The sequence below is a fragment of the Squalius cephalus genome (assembly GCF_949319135.1).
Source record: "Squalius cephalus genome assembly, chromosome: 1".
NCBI lineage: Eukaryota > Metazoa > Chordata > Actinopteri > Cypriniformes > Leuciscidae > Squalius > Squalius cephalus.
In genome coordinates this window covers 36873331-36893224 of record NC_137122.1, presented here as the reverse complement: position 1 = coordinate 36893224, position 19894 = coordinate 36873331, and the positions used below count along the sequence as shown (strand labels likewise).

Below are 19894 nucleotides of genomic sequence, written 5' to 3'. Positions count from 1 at the left end.
GAGAGGTCCTTTGATAGCGTAGCTTGCAACTCTAATAGGAATTCAACCTGAAACGACTTATGAAGAAATGTAACCAAGCACAATAGCCATCAAAACCACATCCTGTACTTCTCTTACTCTCACAGGCATGTAGTTCTTGATATCCACTTTTTCCTTTACTTATTCTTTATATTCTGAACACAGTCTGAGCCTAAAGTTGGTCTAAATGAAACTGATACTGATGTAGCTGGAAAATATTGCCAGCACCTTTTCAGAGACAAACAAAATATGATCGAGGGAGGGGACTATTCACAGGAATAGTTCTGGACTGAGTAATAACTACCAACCAAAGCCAACTCAGCCATCCAAAACTGTGTGTGTATGTGTGTGTGTGTGTGTGTGTGTGTGTGTGTGTGTGTGTGTGTGTGTGTGTGTGTGAATCACTAAAGGAAAATTTTGCTGATGTGGTGAAGCCTCAAATGAGATCAATACAAACGTTTCAAGAATCCGAACATATACTTTTCATTTTCAGTCTGCTTGCCTCTGACCAGACAGCTGAAGGGAAGAAGCTGAAAATGTGACACACAGAGGCCTGAAGGCACAGATTTGCTCAGGTACTGTGATCGCTTGGCAAACTGTGACATTAACTGCTGCATCAATGAGTAGTGCTAACCTCCAGATCACCCTCTCTCGCTCTCTTTTGTTTCTCGGTCTCCTCGGTAACTTCTCACACAAGAAAAAAAGAAAACAAAAAAGCTGGAAACTTCTAGATCATCCCATTGCTGACATTCGCAGGGCTCTCTGAGGAGAAAGTGTGTGCCAAACACAGTGAAATTAAGAGCGCTCCTTGCATTCCACTCCTCTCAGGAACTCACTCCTTTAAGCCCTCTAGAAAAGATGCATGGTCATCTAGTGCACATAAAGGTGAAGTAATGGACGATGGCCTGCAATAAACAATTTTTCAGACAATAAAGGTGATGTGATGTATGTAATTTTTCGAAGTTAAAATACTTGCTATCCAAGTTTAATTTGCAGAGACAATTAAAAGTAAAACACTGGAAGGTTGATTCTCCCAAAACATATAAACGCTGTGATGCTATCAAAACATTGCTCTGAGAATCCAGACCTTCATGGTGTGAGTTTGGCAAGGGACAATCGGTTTTAGCGACCAATGACAGAAGCAAGGAAGTTCAGGAAACCCGTTTGAAACTGTAAACCGTCATTTTCATTGGAAAAATGTGCTTGTGGTGGTGACATGTCTGCAAAATTCTATCACATTGCTTCTTGCATATTTTGCAACACTTTCAAAGTGAAATGTCCAGTGAGTGGTGCTAATAGCCTGTTCAGCTTGGAAATAAAATATTCGGCAAGTGCCGCTAAAAGATTAATGCTCTATCGCACTTGAAAATGGGACTTCATGGGACTTGTACCCAAATGCGTCACATCACAACTGGAATGCTGTACTAGGAGAGCTACTGAGCAAGTTTATTACATTAGAAATGTTATAACCTGGTGAGCACTATGTCCTGCAAAGTTTATTTCCAACCCCCTTCAGCACACCTTAGCTGCTTTTCCACCGTCGGGTTAAACCGTTCTCTTTGCTTAACTGTTCCATTCCGCACGGAAGAGGGCCAGCTGGAACGGATATGGATATGCGATTTAAATTGTGACATGTTATGGAGGATGATCAGATATTCCTTTAATTTTTACTATTAACTTCGTTCCGCTAACTTCGCTCAAATAGTGGGCTTGGCCCGCTACAGGAAAACTGGCAGCCAGGCAGCAGATAGGTGACCAATCCTGAGTGGTGACATCACTACACACATTCTAATAACAGAATTCCAGGCCGAGAACGGTTTCTAATCGTGCCGTGACGTACCAAGCTCATACAACTAGAACCATTCTTTATCATTCTTAGAACCATTTGGTCTGACTGTGGAGGTGTATTTTAAGCGAACCTAAAGAGCTTGATTTGATCAGGTGTGTTGGAGCCAAACTCTTCAGGACAGTGGGTCCCTCCTCCCTAGGAGCAAGGTTGAAGACCTCTGCACTTTGGTAATAGTGTATTGAGGACAAGTATTGTGCAAGGAACTTCACAAAGGCAAGTCTTTATTAATTGACCATTTGCCCCAGTAATCATAATTTGTTTGAAAGGAATAAAAGTTGTTGGCGTTTTACTGCCTCATGTTAATTTCAGCTGGAATCTGCAATGGATTGTATGTATACTGTAGGTATGTTTTTGGGGTACTGAAAAAAAAAAATGTTGGCAGAGGCGCATATTTTCCAGTGAGCCAAGGTTGATATTTTTCTATTCTGTCAGTATAGAAGAAACAGGATTGATTAAGTCCATTTTGAATCTGTATTCTCTTAAATCATAGCACATTGAAAACAGAATGTCAAAGTCTTCTGAGTTAATACTACCCGCAACCCTATTTTTGGCTTTTGATGGTTCTTTGATGCGTCATGAAGACACAATTTTATGGTGCTGTATTTTCCAACAGTCGTGTACTGGCTTAGAAGTACATACTTCATTGTCCTTTGTGAAATATGCACTTCCCATATTTAGAAGTAAACAATTTTCTGACCAAAACACAAAAAATAAGCAATTTAAATGACATTTTTAATCAAGTGCCAAGGACAATTACCACAATTAGGATCTTAGTAACCTTCAAATTATGGTCTGGTCTTTGTCTTCAGTTCCACAGAAGAAAGTCGTACAGGTTTGGAACAAGGTGAGGGTGAGCAAATAATGAAGAATTTTCATTTTTGGGTGAACTATCCCTTTAAGTGCATATCTCTAAAACATTTCAGACTATTAGCAAGGGCTTTGGCCTTATAAAACACATGGATGTGTGCAGACTACTTCCTGAAGTCAGGGTGGAGGTCACTTTTAAGTAAAACAGGAGGTATACGTGTCTGAACAATGTCTGAATCACTAAAGTAATTATTTCCCCATTCATCTCAGCCTTGTGCAAAGAGCAGACTGACAGTGATGACCTAAATGTGACACATTCTCTGTTTCTGTCCCCAGCTCCTTATAAACGATGGTCATAGTTTCAACAGGCCCATGAACACACTTAAAATGCTCCTGCAAATGCTGGGAGCAGTTCTACGCCGTTTACCATGTTGAGTCCAAAGGAAACAGAGCAAGGTCAGCGAGTCACAGCTGATGGCTCAAGGAAGGAAGCTTGTGTGAATGTGCGCATGAGTGTTTGTGTAAGAATATGAACTCCACTTTAGATCACTTCCTAATGAAGCCAACAAAGCAAGAGCTTTTCTTTAATTTTTCCAACAAATATGTGTGCGTTTTCAACTACACACAATTTTTCAGAGGAAAACACATTAAATCTAAACCATACATATGAGAAATTTGGAGAAAACCAAATCTAAATCAATGCAATGTAAGTACCACATGTGATCAATATTTTAACATTTTAATAATTTCCAGTCCAGATGTAACTGTCAAGTTATGCATAGTCCTGTAAAGTTATGCAAAGTTAAAAATGTTTAAATGTAATTTACACCATATGCACAATATGTAAGTTTCAGGAAAATTACAAAAAATACAGTTGGACTTTTTAGGGGGCAAGTAATATATCATAAACTACTCAAAAACTCTCTTTAAACACACTTTTCACAGTCTAGGTTCACAGAGCCAAAGAAGCAGATTTTTGAAGAAACACCCGCATATGAAGTGAATAGACATAAAAATGTCTATTATCCCCGGTAAAAAATGTGCAGGTTGCAGACAACCTAAATCTACACCATAACAATATTTCTTAATGCCATAACATTCCTTGCAATATGCAAATCCAATTTCCAAATGCTTGCTGATGGCCCTGTGTATCAGCAGAACAAATTCAAGAGGTCTGGTAGGCTGGCTGGGGTCTAATCAGAGGTCACACCTCATTTAAGAGAAAATTGGCATGACAAGAGTCAGTCCCTGCAGGGATATAACTTTCCATTAGTCTCAGGGTTGAGGGAGAAGGGAATACACACACAACGGACTGCAGGTCACTGAAGGTCTTCCCACCAATTTCTGTGACTAGTCAAAAAGGCAGGCTATCTCTGAATAATATGTGACCCTGGATCACAAAACCAGTCATAAAGTCGCACGGGTATATTTGTGGCAATAGCCAGCAAAACATTGTATGGGTCAAAAATATCGATTTTTCTTTTATGCCAAAAATCATTAGGATATTAAGTAAAAATCATGTTACATGAAGATATTTTGTGAATTTCTTACCGTAAATATATAAAACATTTATTTTTGTGAGTGAATGCAGCACAGTCGCGAACATAAATAGACAACTTTAAAGGCGATTTTCTCACTGTTTCGATTTTTTTGCACCCTCTGATTCCAGATTTTCAAATAGTTGTATCTCGGCCAAATATTGTAATATCCTAAAGAACCATACATCAATAGAAAGCTTATTCATTCATAAAATTTACCCATGTGACTGGTTTTGTGGTCCAGCGTCACATATTTATAAACTCTCTGAACACACAGTATGAAAAAAATAGAGAAAAAAGATACTCGCAATAAGTTAGAGGACCTCACAGTGCACAATTCCCATAGCAGAATATTCACTAATCACTACACATCAAATTTTTCCTTTTAGACATATTTCGACGATCATCATTGAGATGGGAAAATGTTTTTGGAATGTAAATCATTGTACATTTTACAATCAAAAGACACTTTCAATAACAAAACTAGCTTTCTGACAGAACTTCTTTTTGGCTGATCTGAATCAGAAGGAATTTTCCCACAAACATTCACAGGGGGAATTCAGACGGCAGGATGGCAGAAACAGACGAATGGACACTTGGTAAATGTGTCATTCTATTCAGCTCATTGTGAAAGCTCATCTCCCTCTCATCCCTACGAGTCACAATCAAGTCATCCAGCAGTCACTGTTCAAGTCATGAATGCTCAAATTGTTCATGAGTAACAGACTTAAAACACAAACTAGTGAGCAAGACCTCTTCATCATCTCTTAAAGGTCATGTATCAGAAGCAAAAAGTAAAGCTTCCTTTCTCAAACTCATGAAGAGTGTGACCTGGACCAACTTTTGCAATATCAGAGGCATGACACCACCAGCCTCCGGTATTAATATATAAATTGAGACAACACACAGCCCTAGATGACTGATGAAATTAAACTGGTTTCAGTGGACAACAAATTCAATGTCTATGTTATCAGTGATTAATATCTTTTTTTTTTTGTTGTTGTAATTAAAGCATACCGTTGGTTTTAAAGATATTAAAACAAAATAATGTGTAAGTGTTTAGTTTAACAATATGACACAATACACTATATATTAGATAATATAACAAAGAAACATACTGTGACATACACACTATTGTTCAAAAGTTAGGGGTCTGTAAGATTTTTTAAAAGATGTCTCTTATTCACAGACAGAGGCTGAGGTGTGTAAATTTTCAGCAACATTACTTCAGTCTTCAGTGTCACATGATCCTTCCTCTTCAGTGTCACATGATCCTTCAGAAATCATTTTAATATTATAATTTGGTGCTCAACAAACAATTATTTATATTATCAATATTGAAAACAGTTTTGCTGTTTAATAATTTTGTGGAAACATACATTTTTCTCAAGATACTTTGATGAATAGAAAGTTCAAAAGAACAGCAACTTTTTGAAACAAATCTTTTGTAACATTATAAATGTCTTTACTGTCACTTTTGATCAATTTATTACTTCTTTGCTGGATAATGTTTATTTCAAAAAAAAACTTTTGAATAATACATTTCATCCTTATAAAATTCAACAAACAATAGGTTCAATATAACAGTATGTTCTACTGCAGTCTTTTGATGGTTCTTCTCTTAATATTTGCACACAAATGTGATTATACTAGAGCCAAGTTAATTAAATACCAACAAGAGCAAATGCTAAATTTAGCTTTAGCTTCTGCTAAACATCCCCCACATGGCATGTAAATTACAAAATGTAAATGGTCAAATTAAGTGAAAGTGTTACATTAAAAAAAAGAAAATTATAAATAAATACTAAATCAATGTGTGATGTTTTATGACTTATATCACAACGATCATAATTGCAGCATAAATGAACAGCATCAAATCAATGAACTGCAGCATATTGCATATTGATATCATAAACGCTTTAAAACAAATATATAATCCAGTATTTAAAAAATTACATCTGTTAAAAAAAAACCTACTCAGAGGTCAGTTCGTTTTCACTCTTTTTCCCCCTCATCTAGACACTTTACAGTGACTCATTTGGCCTGCCTGGCACATAGTGCTTTATCTCTCTCTGCCTCTCCTTATCTGGGCTGTGTCAGCAGGGCTCTGCTTGCTACATCCACGCTGAGGCTGTGCAGGAACACTAATTAAACCCAAATGTGCCGCATGCTTCCTGGATCACATCCTGAAAAGGTTTTCCCATCTCTTTCAGTGTTTCTGACCTATTTTATACTCAAACTCAAGAGAAGTACAATTGGGCTGGTGAAAAGACACTAACACCCCCCCAAAAAAAACAGGAAAATAGAAAAAACCATTGTGTATAAAGCACACGCTTGCTTTTCAATGCAGTCAATTGAGCATTTCAAAGAAAACAAATCAGATGAAACAAACCAGTCATGTTGTCTTCAATGTTTACGATGCAATCTTCTGTATACAGTGTAAAAGTTTAAACAGTGTCTATTTTTATGCAGCACATTTTATGAACTCCAGATCTGGACAGACACACCCACCAGCTGCATGCATGCGTCTCAAACCAACAAGCCCCTTAGCTAGAGTGCAAGGCTGTGTTCTCACAATCTCACCCACAACAATTGTGCCAGATGGGAGAGGAAAGCCACGAGAGACTATAAATCTTTCATATGCAAATATGAAATCTGATGGGGGGACAACTTAGACCAATAACACCAATAAGAAACAGATGAATTTACAATGGAAGTGCTTGGTAACAGACAGAAAAACAAGATATAGTTCACCCAAAAATGAAAATTCTGTTATCATGTACTATCATGTAGGGAAAAAATGCAAATTTTAAAGTTAAATTCATCAATCTGGTGCACTTTGGTAGTTCAGAGAGCTCCAACTGTGCATTGACTTATACCTGAACTTCAAAGGAGACTCTAACTTCTTTTAGTTGTGATATTGTCTCAGTCTGCATTACACTATTAGTATTATTTTTATTATTAGTATTATGTAATGTTATAATATTATTCCTATGACAGTAATAGCCATTATATTCTAAAACAAATGCACTGAAAAATAAATAAAATTTTCATAATTAGTTCTGTCCTAATTTCTACGGGTGAGTTTCTATTTTGACGGAAACTGCAGTCGAGCTTATATTTTGGCAGAAAACAAGTTTACAAACGCGTCTCATTACAAATCTAGTGAAATGCTGTAATCGTCAACTATGCAAATGTGAAAATAATGCAAAACCAGTGCCCGCTACACTCTCAAATGCATGCTAAGCTCAACACATGCACAGATAGAGTTCACTGCATTCATTCACACACTGTGAACTGAGCTGATCACGTGCTGATCGCGTGAGCAAAGTGCACACTTCTCTTTGCGCATCACAGACAGACAATCCTTTGATAAGGACTCAAAGCCACATCACACTTTGGATTTTAGTTTGTTTGCCAGCAATGAAGCAAAACACAACATTAAAGACCTTTTATGTTATTATGAGAAGTTTAAGTATATTTTCAGGCTGCCACAGTCTAGTTAATAAATGGGAAGCACTGAAATCTATTTGTGGCTGTCAGTGTTGATGTTGTGGCGAGCCATCACAAATAAATCAATGTATAGGAAACACTGTGTAGTGTACTACTCATCCTCATGACGTTCCAAACCTATAAGACTTTAACGTGTCTTTGTAAAACCTGAGAGATTTCTGTCCCTTCACTGAAAGCCCATTCCACCAGAACTTTGACGTTTCAAAAACAGAAGGTCAATCTTGCTTGCTTGACGTGAAAGAACCATCAAGGTTTGTTCTTCCACGTCATCCATGTACGGTTGATACTGCATTCCATTGATCGTACTTGATGTAGGCTATTTTATACATGAATTAAAGGCCTAAATGAAATCTCTTGGATTAAGCTGCCGTTTCAAAGATGAACAAACGTTAGGGTGAGTAATTGATGACAGAATTTTCATTGCTATGTCTTTAACCTTGAGAGAAATATAGAAAGGTAATGACAATTAGCACAAGGTTAAGAAAAACTATTGTTTCTGTGTTAAAGATTTACATAAATGCTTCTTTATTTGGTGCTTTAAAGCTTCACTAACCTTTTCCTAGATTGGCTCAATGCACAGTTTTTAGTCATGACTTTGGAATATGGTTTCTAAGCCAGTGTTGCACTCAGAATAACTAATACTGACCCCCCAAAACAGGCCTTTCCAGTACAATGAGTGCAAAAATAGCCATTGCTTGGGTTACGTTCAACTTTGAATCAGCAACACCAATTTTTGGAAAGTTTTCATATTTCTTCTTTACTGCCTAAAAGGAATCTCGATAATCTTAGTGTTGATCCAGTACTAAAACAATGCATCAGATCTGTTGATCTCACTTGATGATACAGTTCCAACATTCTTTCCTATGAGGAGTTTCTGTTTTTCTCATTACCATAGGCTGGGATTCTGTGTGATTTGATCACTACTCAAACTGAAGAGTGCTTAGGAAGAAGACGTTCTCATGGGCCCCTGCTTCTCAAAACACTAATCTTTGGCACACCTCGATTCCATTAGAACTGACTGTGGGGTTCAAAAGTCTGGGTGGATGATCTGGGATTTAAAATTTAATTAAAACATGAAAATAGGGGTGGATCCCTTCGCAAAAACTGCGTAAAGATGACACAAACATTTCATAAGGAAAGGGGAAAAAAAAAATCTCCTTATAAAAGGTAAAAATCCCCCTAAAGATAAACTTAATGGAAAAGTAACTTTCTGTATCTACTTTGAACAAACCAACGCACAGAATATGAAGAATATGAAAAGCTGTCCAACCCTAAACCAACCAAGGTAACAACACAAATCTAATTAGGTCTACTTATCATTTTCAACAAAATACCAAAACATATTGCGATTAATTGCACTACTTTAGTGCACTAATTTAACTGCACAAATTTAGTACTGCAAATTTGTGGCAAGTGCAACCATGTGCAAGTGTGGGTATCAGCAGGTCGGAGTAATGGGCATGATGAAAGGTATAGGGCTTGCTGAAAGGTCTTTACAATTGGTCATGAAAGCTGTCTGTTAGGGTGTGTGGGAAGGTTAGGGGTTATGCTGCCTTCACGTGCTATCGGAATAATCGTAAATATCATGGGCAGCGCATCGATTTAAATTTAACTAGAAAAGTGCAAAATTGTTTTACTCAGACTCAAACCCCACTGTACAATATATGAAATAGTCTTAACAGACACTCCAAGTGCACTTCACAGTGTAAACATCAGATGCAGATCATGTAGGCATCTAGCCAGACAGCAATTCATAAATGAAAATGCACATGTGACTTACTCTCTAGAGGCCTTGCAGGGGCTTCATGTACTGATGGAGGGGTTTTGTATTCATTGAAGGTAGGAGTGATGCTGGCTGCTGAGGTGAAGCTGTTCTCTGACTCCCTTGCAGGAGACGGTGTGTCCAGCTGTCTGTTAATGTGCATCTCAGCCCGTCTAGATGGAGCTGAAATCTCAAGAGGGCTTGGAGGCTCTGCTCGCCTCTGGGACAGCTCTGGGATCCGGGACGTAGAAACTGGCGGGTCAGCTCTCCTAGGGGGTGTTGGAGGTTCTTGGGGTCTGCTGTGGTTACCCTCAGCCCTTCTGTGAACTGGCGCATCTGTGGTTTTATTCTGGAGCGAGACCTCAGGTCTCTTTAAGCCGAAGCGGGCAATACCAGGACTGGGTGAGCTGTCCACCTGCTTCGAGGAGATGTCGATGGAGAGCTCTGTCCTGCGTGACCCAGTGTCTTGGATGCGGCCCCCCGATAACTCCATGCGCCGCAGGCTGGACTTTGGAGAGCGCTGGTTGGAGGAGGAATCTGAAGCATGTCTGGAGGTGGATTCGGAGTTGAGGGATCTCGCATCGTAGAAGCGGCTGCTTGTAGAAGAGGTGGAGGAGCGTAGAGGGTTGGTTGTTCTACGGGAAATAGGAGAAGGGTTTGTGGATGTGTCCTCCTCCACTTCAAATGACCTCTTTAGTGCTGTGAACAAATATGAACACAAATGTGCATAAAAACCAGGCAACTTTCAAAACTCAAAACATAAAAACTACTTAAAATAGATAACTAACTAAATACATTTATTTATACTTAAAATAATTATTTGTAGTTATGTTTAGGTAGGATTTATACTAACTAAACCTACAACTAAATCATATTTTAAACAGGAACACAGTTGCCTTACTAAAATAAATATAGCCTATAGGCCTAAATAAAAATTAAAGAAGCCAGACTGATATAATCATCAGTCCATCATTTTGAGTTGACTGGTAGAAAATGCGTAAAATGTAAAAACCCTTTTCAATGGTTTAAAAATATAAACAAAGTTCGCACGGTCGCAACAATCTCTGTAACAAATGTAACAAGACGCTGAAACAAACGCTTCTTTTACGCTGGGGAAATAAGCTTAAAGAGTAGGCTTTTTGTCTGGTTAAATTTTTTTTGAAATTTTAAAATACCTGATTTCACACGTTTCAAATGTTTCGTAAACATATCTGCAGTTTGAGGGAGCTCGCGCCTTAAAACACAGCCTTCCTCACCAAATCGTGCTTTTGAATCAATGAGTCGGCTCACAAACAGTTCGAGCGGTCCGAGTGGGAGCCAAAAACCGAGTCATTAAACCGAGAACTGCTGTATGCATGTAGGTACAATAAACATTCTTATTGATAAAACTGAATTGAAGAAAAACATAAAACCTAATAAACAGCAATATATGGCCTACATATAGCCTATTGTTTATGCACTTTATTTGAGCGTTCAGGATCCATATGATGGGAATTAGGAATACGCGATGACGTAAAATAATCACTGAATCCATTTTTCTTTGTCGAGTCATAGTTCTTAAACTATGAAATATTTTCGTGGCCAGGCATCTTGTTCTTAATATAAACAGTGGGCTTTCTTTCCTTAACTTCTTGCATCTTCTTGTGCACTTAGCAAGCAGTAGGAGTGTTAGAACATTATTTTATTTTTATTCCCTTATTAAGGGATTATATTTGACCTCAAATGATTTTCTCGATATATATATATTTATATTTATTTATTTATTTTTACAATTATGAGGTAATTTTAGGTCACTATGGTGTCTGCAGAGTAGCAAAACCTATCCAAACTCAAATAATAATACAATATAATCAAAGAAATGTCCGGTTCATGGAAAGCTAAATATATAAATCTGATATATAATTGATAGAAAACATAACATATAATAAAAACATATAAAACATATAATTCACTGTATATTTATTGCCATTACATATTTTTGTATCATTTTTGTCCTAAGCCCTGGTTAATTTCTGACACTACAGAGAGATTTTTGACATTGCATCAAGACAAAAAGTTTTCCTTTAGCTAAGAGTGCAAACATTGATGAGTTTCTGAAACTGGAGCTGGAGAGCCTTAAGATTGGATTGTTCAATTATCTGCAATGTGGTGCTTTACAGAAACAGACACACAATGGCATGCTTGGTCGCTCAGTACATTTGTCTGTAGTAATCCCCAGAAAATTTCTAGACACTTGAGTCATGCACAGACACAGCAGTAGTAATGACCAACAGCAGTTTCTGTTGTTGAATTTCTAAGTAAGTGGTTGCTATCCCATCCAGTTGGTCTGTACAAACATTAATCCACACATCCCTCTGTCTTTTTTGTAGAATGGCATGGCTGCTTGGCATTGCTCTTAATAGCATCTCATTTTTACACATGGTTTTGAAGCTCAGCGACTATTTCATGACTGACAGTGACTACTGACTACTGTAACCTTTTGTTGGCATCTCTCTGAACTGAAGCTACTCTGAAATCAATGTTTAGCAAGTTTTGTTTTTCTGTAGTCAGTGCTGGGTGGATGCAAAAGGGCCTTTGCGATTCTTGCTTTTTGAGTTATACAAACTTCAAGGCATCAAATTCATAGCTGGATCTAAGTTAAGTGGGGGAGAGGATCAGTGTTTGAAGTTCTATTTGGCAGCCATATTCATGAGAAATAAACGATAGCTGTTTGTGCACGATCAGATATGCAGCCAGCTGTGGGAAAAAAAATATGAAAATCAAGAGTATACCTGCATATCCTATGCTATGGCTAATTCAATTCTTAAACCATCTTGAAAACTTGAACATGCAACAGACTTAGGCTCAGGATTTTCTTAATTCACAGCAGTGTTGTTATTGTTAACTAAAAAAATTAAAAATAATTTTCTTTCATTGAAATGAATCTGAAATAAAATAAAATATAAATATGATATGAATTTTGAACTTAAAAAAATGTCTTATACAGGTGAATTATAAAGCATTTTACGTCATGCTTTTTGGTGGCATGCTTATCATAACACAAAAGGACTTGTTGAACCCAGTGGACATGGATCCAGTTTCTTCCAACACAAAGGAAAAATGACCTCCGGTCAGCAGGACAGGATGGAAGCTGATGGTCCTGTTTTACAGTACCTCCCTTGCACTTTGATGGAAATGAGGCCTGCCAGGCATATGATTCATTTTTGAAAGTTTTTTTTTTTCCTTACACCACTGGTGTTTTGATTGGATATGTGATACATTCAGGCTCATAACATACAGTTGTTTTGAACTGGTTTACTTTTTCTCATGAGTCAGAGGACAGAATGACCATTTTCTCATGTCTCATCTTCAGAGGGGGCTTTCTTTAAAGCTATGACCTAATGATGTAATTTCCTGTCATTTCAAAGTGAGCCTGGATTAAAATGGTGCCAGATACAAACAACACAACTTTAGTAGCAGTCCACACACACACACACACACACACACGCACACACAAACAAACAAACAAACAAACTCCCTGGGCCAGGATAATGATTCAGTGTATGATTGTGAATGGGTGTTAAACAGGAAGATATATTGTCAGTCTTGTTCCTTTTAGTCCAGGCAGTAATATGCTTGGCACAGCATGCTATATAGAAGTATACACATATGAATCATTATAGTTTGATATACAACAGGATTAATCGATCTTACGTTCTGTCCTCAAACAACCTTTTCATGCACAGGCAGGAAGTGAATGATTACAGACAGATGTTATTGTGTAGTCCATTATCATCGCTCTGCACTTTTAGACTGCATAAAGTACAGTATAAAAACCATACAGTCCACTACAGCCAAACCAAGCACATGATCTCTTACATAAGAATCCTCTTCTCAATGTGGTTCATGTGTATTTTTGACAGGGTAAGCTGGCTAGACATGTTTGATGAGAGCTCCAATGGTGTCTGACTTTGAAAAATAAACCTCAGTCTATCTGTGGTTTCAGAAACTATTTAGAGCATCCAAAAGATCCAAATCACAAAACGCACTGAAATGCCTGCATCAAATACATTTAAGAAAAATCCATTCCTGTAAAGGTGAACAGATTTTTAAATTTTCTGAAGATTTTCATATACACTTTCTGTGCTTGTCTGTGCAATACTCATTCCCATGTGTAATATAAACAGTGGACTTTCTTTCCTTATCGTCTTGATGGTTGCTATATGCAGTTGTTCTAAATCATCATTAGTGCATTTCTATACAATTGCTAAGATGTTCTAAATAGCAAGTTCGGTCCTAAAGAGCCACTGTCTTGCAGAGTTTAGCTCCAACCCTGAAATAAACCCTCGCCTACCTGTAGCCTTAGTAATCCTGAAGACACTGATTAGCTTGTTCAGTTGGGTTGGAGCTAAACTCTGCAGGACAGCGGCTCTTTAGGACCGAACTTGCCTAACCCTGATTTAGCCCATTGCTATGCAGTTGCTAGGAAGATGCTAGTATGTTATGGGTTAAAGGTGGTTGTTTACTGTTTTAGTACAAGTTTTAATACAAATCTTTATGTTATGTAGGGTTTATGGCTTGTTCACATGGGCGATAACTGTAATGATAAAGTTAAAGATATAGTTTTAAACTTTTAAATTTAGAAGAACAGCAGTCCATTTTACACATTTGGCACACACTTTTAACCTAAGCAACTTACATTGCATTTCAAGGTACACATTTACATTCTTATCAGTTCTTGCTTTCCCTGGGAATCGAACCCATGACCTTGGTGTTGCAAGCGCCAATGCTCTACTGTTTGAGCTACAGGAAAGCTGTGGACAGGAAAGTCCACACCACAACTGTACTGATAGCAGCACAGAGGAACAATATCATTGGAATTTTTTTTAGCTGATGAACAATAAAAACATTGACAGCCCATCAGAATCCATCCTGCTTTATAGAGCTTGAGCATTTTTAAATCTCTGATATGTTTGTCCATTTTAATATTTAGCAGACAAAAATCATAAGTCTGATCAAAAAGCAAGAGCCTGTGTCTCCTCAAGTTTCGCTCCAAAGTATGAATTGCAATAGTGATGCTTGCCTTATAGCAAGCGGCACTAACTAAAATGAAAGTGGGTAATTTGATAGCTATATTTGGTCCAGAAATTAGTACAGTTCAACTGTAATCTAAAGAACAATCTGTCATTATCACAATCACATCTTCCCAACCAGAAAAAAAGACTTAGCAGCTCAACCCCATACTGTCAGAGAATCAGAGGTGTTTGAGATATGTGCCGACAAAAACAAAAGGATACAAACAGATAGTGTAATTCTGCTGTAATGATATGTTTGGCCTTGCTGATCTGCGAGAGTTGGGAGCTGTGTGACGCAGCCTCGGGCTGTGGTGGGAAATGGGCAGCACAAAAACACATAAGAGCCCTCTCTCTCTCTCCCACAGTACACACAGCTGCAGCTTTGAGTAAACAAGTACATACAAACGCACACAGATGCGACTGCTCTCACAAAACCCTATGCTCAAACATATGCACATCTATGGAAGCAAGAGTTTGTGTTTGGTTGTATGTATCATCAATTATTTGTCCAAAAAATAGCCAACTATTTACAGGTTGAGGTTCAACAGTCTTTTCTGTTTCTGGCAAGTCCAATGCTCTGTTAACAGAGATGATGCAGGTGGGAAACAAACGTCTCCGTATCTCCATTGCCAGATTCAACATGGTGCAAAAGACAATCATGTCCCACTCGATAACGGTTTCAAGCCTCCTGGTAACAGTTGATTAGTTTTAGGGTGTTTTCCTATAGTTTTCCTATAATGTGATGCTCTTTTCACTTTTCACTTAATTCCAGGTTACAGGTAACTGTGCAAAACTATAGCAATGCAGCTACAGTGTGACATACAACAGTTGATGGAGATGTAGAACTGAAGTAATGTGATTCACGACTAGTTGATTACCCAACTGGAAAGTTCACCCAAATATGTTGTCATGTTCCTCTGTGCATATAAGAAAGTATTTTGATAAATGTCTCAATGTTGATGTCCATACAATAAAAGTCAACGGGCACCAAAATCGAATTAACATTCTTCAAAATATTTATTTTCCACAGAATAAAGAAAGTCATAACGGTTTTGGAATGACAGGAGGGTGAGTAACTGAAACATTTCTGGTTAATCAGCTATTGACCAGTTTAGACCAGCTAAAACCAGCAACAAAATTTAACTTTTTATTCCAACTGGGTAATCAGCAAGTCGATAAATTGACTAATGCAACACCTAGGCCTGGTTTCACAGACATGGCTTAGATTAAGCCAGGATTATGCCTTAGTTCAATTAGGACATTTAAGTAGCTTTAATAAACATGCCCTAGAAAAAACTTTACTGGTGTTCATCTTGAGACAAAACAATGGCAGAGACATATTTTAAGATATGTCAATGCAAGTTGCTTCCAGTTAAAACAGCTCAAACATTAATTTTAGTCTGGGATGAGGAGGAATCGCAATACTGGGGAAAAAGGTATGAACATACCACAACTGTTATCGGTATACTGTCTCTCTCATGCACCTCTCTTTTCTCCATATTTTAAACCTCACCTGTCTCTATTTTAACTCCCTCACCAGACTGTTAATACCCCACACGTCTACTTGAAATGATCATACAATGTTTTTGAGACAGTGCATTTAAACCAGTCTTAACCAGCTCTGTGCAAAAACTTTTTGTGTTAAACCAAGGTAAACCAATGCTCGTAACAATCACCCATTCCCATACTGCAGCTTAGCAATGGTTAACTTCAGGTATATTATGATAAGCTAGAGGGTATGATGTTTTATAAATGAGAACTTTTAATATCCTCTCAGTTACAGATAGCCATCAAATTCAGTCATGTGACTGCTCGGTGCTCACCATAACACATGCACATAGCACGTTTCCAGGGAGTATATCAATATGTTTTCACTTCAAAAGTAGAGCTATGAATTTCATAAGTTATGAGCTTCATTTATTAAGCCCATTTCCATGTGCGGATGCCAGCACTGAATAAAGGGAAGTCATTTATTGCTTCGTTCCCAACCTCAGGCCTTCTCTGAAAGAGTGAAAACAGCATTAGGCTGTAAGTGATGTGATGTCATTAGCAGGAGACACTGCTAGCAGATAGCATCTCATTGAATTGCTCTGGGAGCCGCTAACCCGCTAAGAAGACTAGCATTGCTAGTGTAGCATATGCAGTGCACAGGTTTCCAACTAGGATTCTTAGCTAGCAAGACATTTCAAGAGAGCTATTTTTAACAAGAAGAACATGTTGGTTGACAAGTGTGTTCTAAGTTTTTCTAAGTTTAGAAAACTATGCTAGGTCATCAGGAAATTCATGCTGGTCTAAATGTTTTTGTTTTTTTAACTATACTGAACAGATTTCCCTTGAAAGTTACCATAGAATTGAAAAGCATTTGCTTGTTTATTCACTAGTCACTAACTGAAGCTAATGGTCTTTGTTAATATAGCAGCGAGACGCTTTTCCAACCCTGAAGTAACGTTGCACAGAACCACACTATAAAGTGCATACTTCTCTTTATACTGTGGTCAGTTCTGCCTTTACGTTCTGCAAATAGCAACGCCTGATGATGAATTTAGATACAACATTTAGCTTTACATGCAACAACATGAAAGTGGTTTGGTCGCAGTATAATGTGAGTGCTTTTCCTGTGCTGATGTCTAATTTGTTAGCAATGTAACGAGTCCCAGTCTGAAATAGTTGTCATGTGTCACTAAAATGACCAAAAGCTGCCAATTTAGGTCATCCAGAGCACTCTGCAATCCGGCAGGATTCATTTAGAGACACATAAATACTTGGGCTGGTCTAGAATTGTCATAGTCTGGGAACAAACAAATGAACAAATATGTTTCTATCAATCATCCAAGCACTCTCGCTCCAGTGTTTACCTATGAATGACACTGAATTGAATGAATGTGTCTGAATTGGTTTAGTCTCAGCTCAGAGTCCGCTGACAGTCTGTTGCATACCGCACACAAAACAGGAAAATACTTTCTAGTTTTATAAAGCTCTAATCCGGTTTGCTGGCTTAGAAGCAATTTTTACTTTTTTTCTTAATAGCAAATTTGTACCTTTTTTTTACATTTGTTTTTTACTTGTTTCTATTCCAATTTTTTCTGTAATTTTTTCATACCAGTCTATTTCAGATAACTTCGCCCCTTAACGGCACATAAAAACAAAATAAACTGTGGTTGGTCGCTTTACATATTATTAGAGATTCACAATATATTAGTACCAATGTTAACTTGTTTTTAAACTTATCATACTGTTCTAAATAGTATTTAATTGTTCATGCTCACTATTTGTACATTTAGATTACCTTTGCCGTCATCTAACACTCTCTTTTAAATTAATCTTTAAAAACACTAATTATTTATTAACTCTGTTCAATTTAATCTTTAACAAATCTCAAAATGAATATCGTATTGTACAGTATAAAACAATGTTATGGACTAGAAGTAGTAGTAAGCAGAAGTAGTAAGAGTATAGAAGTGAGGAGATGGGGTGGTGGAGGGATGCTGTTAAACTGTCAATGAACGGAGGTAAGTCTGCTGTATATATACCTCTTATTTGGCAATTGGTTGATTAACTGAGTGTGCTCCTCTTGTGTTAATTTAGGTTAATTATCTGAACGTGCTCCTCCCGAACTTTGTTAATAAAACATAATTTATTGTTATCAGCCATAACATGAAAATATTTAATGGCTTATTAGTATCTCCCAGAATACTCCACACGGTTCTAGGCCACAATAATCTGCAATGTGGACCAGACCTTTTGCAGTTTAGTCAAATGTCTGGCTTTGTCAAAAACACACAAGGTTTGTAAACACGCATCTAAATTGAGAACTCGATGTCTGGCAAACCCTCCATTTTCGGCACCCGCAGAATTCAGCGCTTTCTGTGAGTCTGTAAGTTTTAGCTCAAAGCCAGAGCACACTGTCTGCCTCTTTTTCTGTCAGCCTCTCATCCATTCACTCTGTTGGACAAAAGCATCTCTTTTTGTCTGAGACAAAGTGGTATATCCATGAAGTAGCAGCCAGGTGCACAGCTAAAGCCTCTCATCCGGGTGACCCAGGTCATCAGCTTACTTATGAAGACCACCCTGCCCTCACCCGCATGCCATTCCTCGTCCTCTAACCTCCCGATGTTTGTCTCAAAAAGCATTCCGTGACTCAATAAGTGATGACACTGAAAAAGCCAGACAGGTGGGAATACGTCTTGTCTATTAGAGGCGTGTGCGTTTGTCAGGGTCTCTCGCAGCTGGATGAGAGGTGTTGAGAGAGGAAAAGCGAGAGGAAAGGGGGAAGGGGGGATGACAGAGCAAATCAATGCCAGGAGCACAGCAATGAAAAAAATGAAAGAGAGAGACGTGAATCTCAAGGAGGTGTGCAGGACGAACGTACGGCAGCCAGGTGTGATCCTCATGGTCGCAGTCAGTGATGGTTAGTGTTGCTTTCGTGTTAGTGCAGTGAGGACGTTTCCTGTCATGCATGACTGTTTGTGTGTACAGCACACAGAAAAGAGTGAATAGCACATACTGTGTATGACAAATACACACAGAGCTGTAGACGGCCACATGACCTGTGTGACACATCCACGGCACACTCAGCTATAGACAACAGAGAGACTCCAGCACAAGGAAGATATAGAAACAGAGACTCCAGCTTCACTTTATATTAACAATTAAAAGTAATAACTATTTCAATTGTATCTGATCAATGATTTGTACTTTAAAACTAAATGTTTCTTTTTAAAATGTGAGAGAATCCTATAAAAAAAATGAACACAAACCTTCAAAGTCTGAGATTATTCCCTCCAAATGCGGATTGACAGTGGAATCAGACATTTTGAAGCTGAATCTGCGGGATCAAAGCAACCTTTCCCAGTAAGGCGAAACTCTCACAGACTTTGTGCTCTCCAGCTCCCAAACAAATCCCAAATTAGGAGGTAACGGGGGGAGGAAAAAAGAGAAAGCAGTCAGAGCGGTCCCCAGATCCAAGCCCACGACTTTCTTAAAGGACCAACTAAGTTTTTCCCACTTCCTCCAGCTCTCTGAACGCAGCAGACCTCAGAATGAGAAACTGATGACAACCCCCCACCCCCTCTCGCTCTCTTTCACTCTCTCATTCCTGCCCTCTCTCCTCCCTCTCTCACTCTGACCGAGTTGCTTGGCTTCTAACGTGAGTTATTTGAGTGAATGCTCAAATTGAACTTTCCAACACGCCCCCGTACACCCTGAAATGAGGCTCTTTTGAAATTGTAAAAGAGATACCTTGAGTATTTTTATATTAGACTCATTCAGATTGTGTAACGTGGTTGGAAGAGCACGGTACGTGCGAGAAGTGGAGGGCAGCAGCGGTACATATTTCATCAGAATCCCTGAGGAG

General features: G+C 38.2%; 1 protein-coding gene across 5 annotated transcripts in view; it reads right to left on the bottom strand.

The window, feature by feature from the left end:
- Nucleotides 1-19894, bottom strand: part of septin9a (septin 9a) — a 105911-nt gene that overhangs the window by 65462 nt on the left and 20555 nt on the right. For 3 of the 5 annotated variants that reach the window (XM_079887891.1, XM_079887892.1, XM_079887895.1), the window contains one exon: nt 9506-10186. In XM_079887891.1, coding sequence (XP_079744017.1) covers nt 9506-10186 — 681 coding nt within the window. Of the gene's footprint in view, nt 1-9505; nt 10187-10662; nt 10738-19298; nt 19665-19894 lie in introns of those variants that run through there. The other 2 variants (XM_079887893.1, XM_079887894.1) reach the window with 2 other exon arrangements.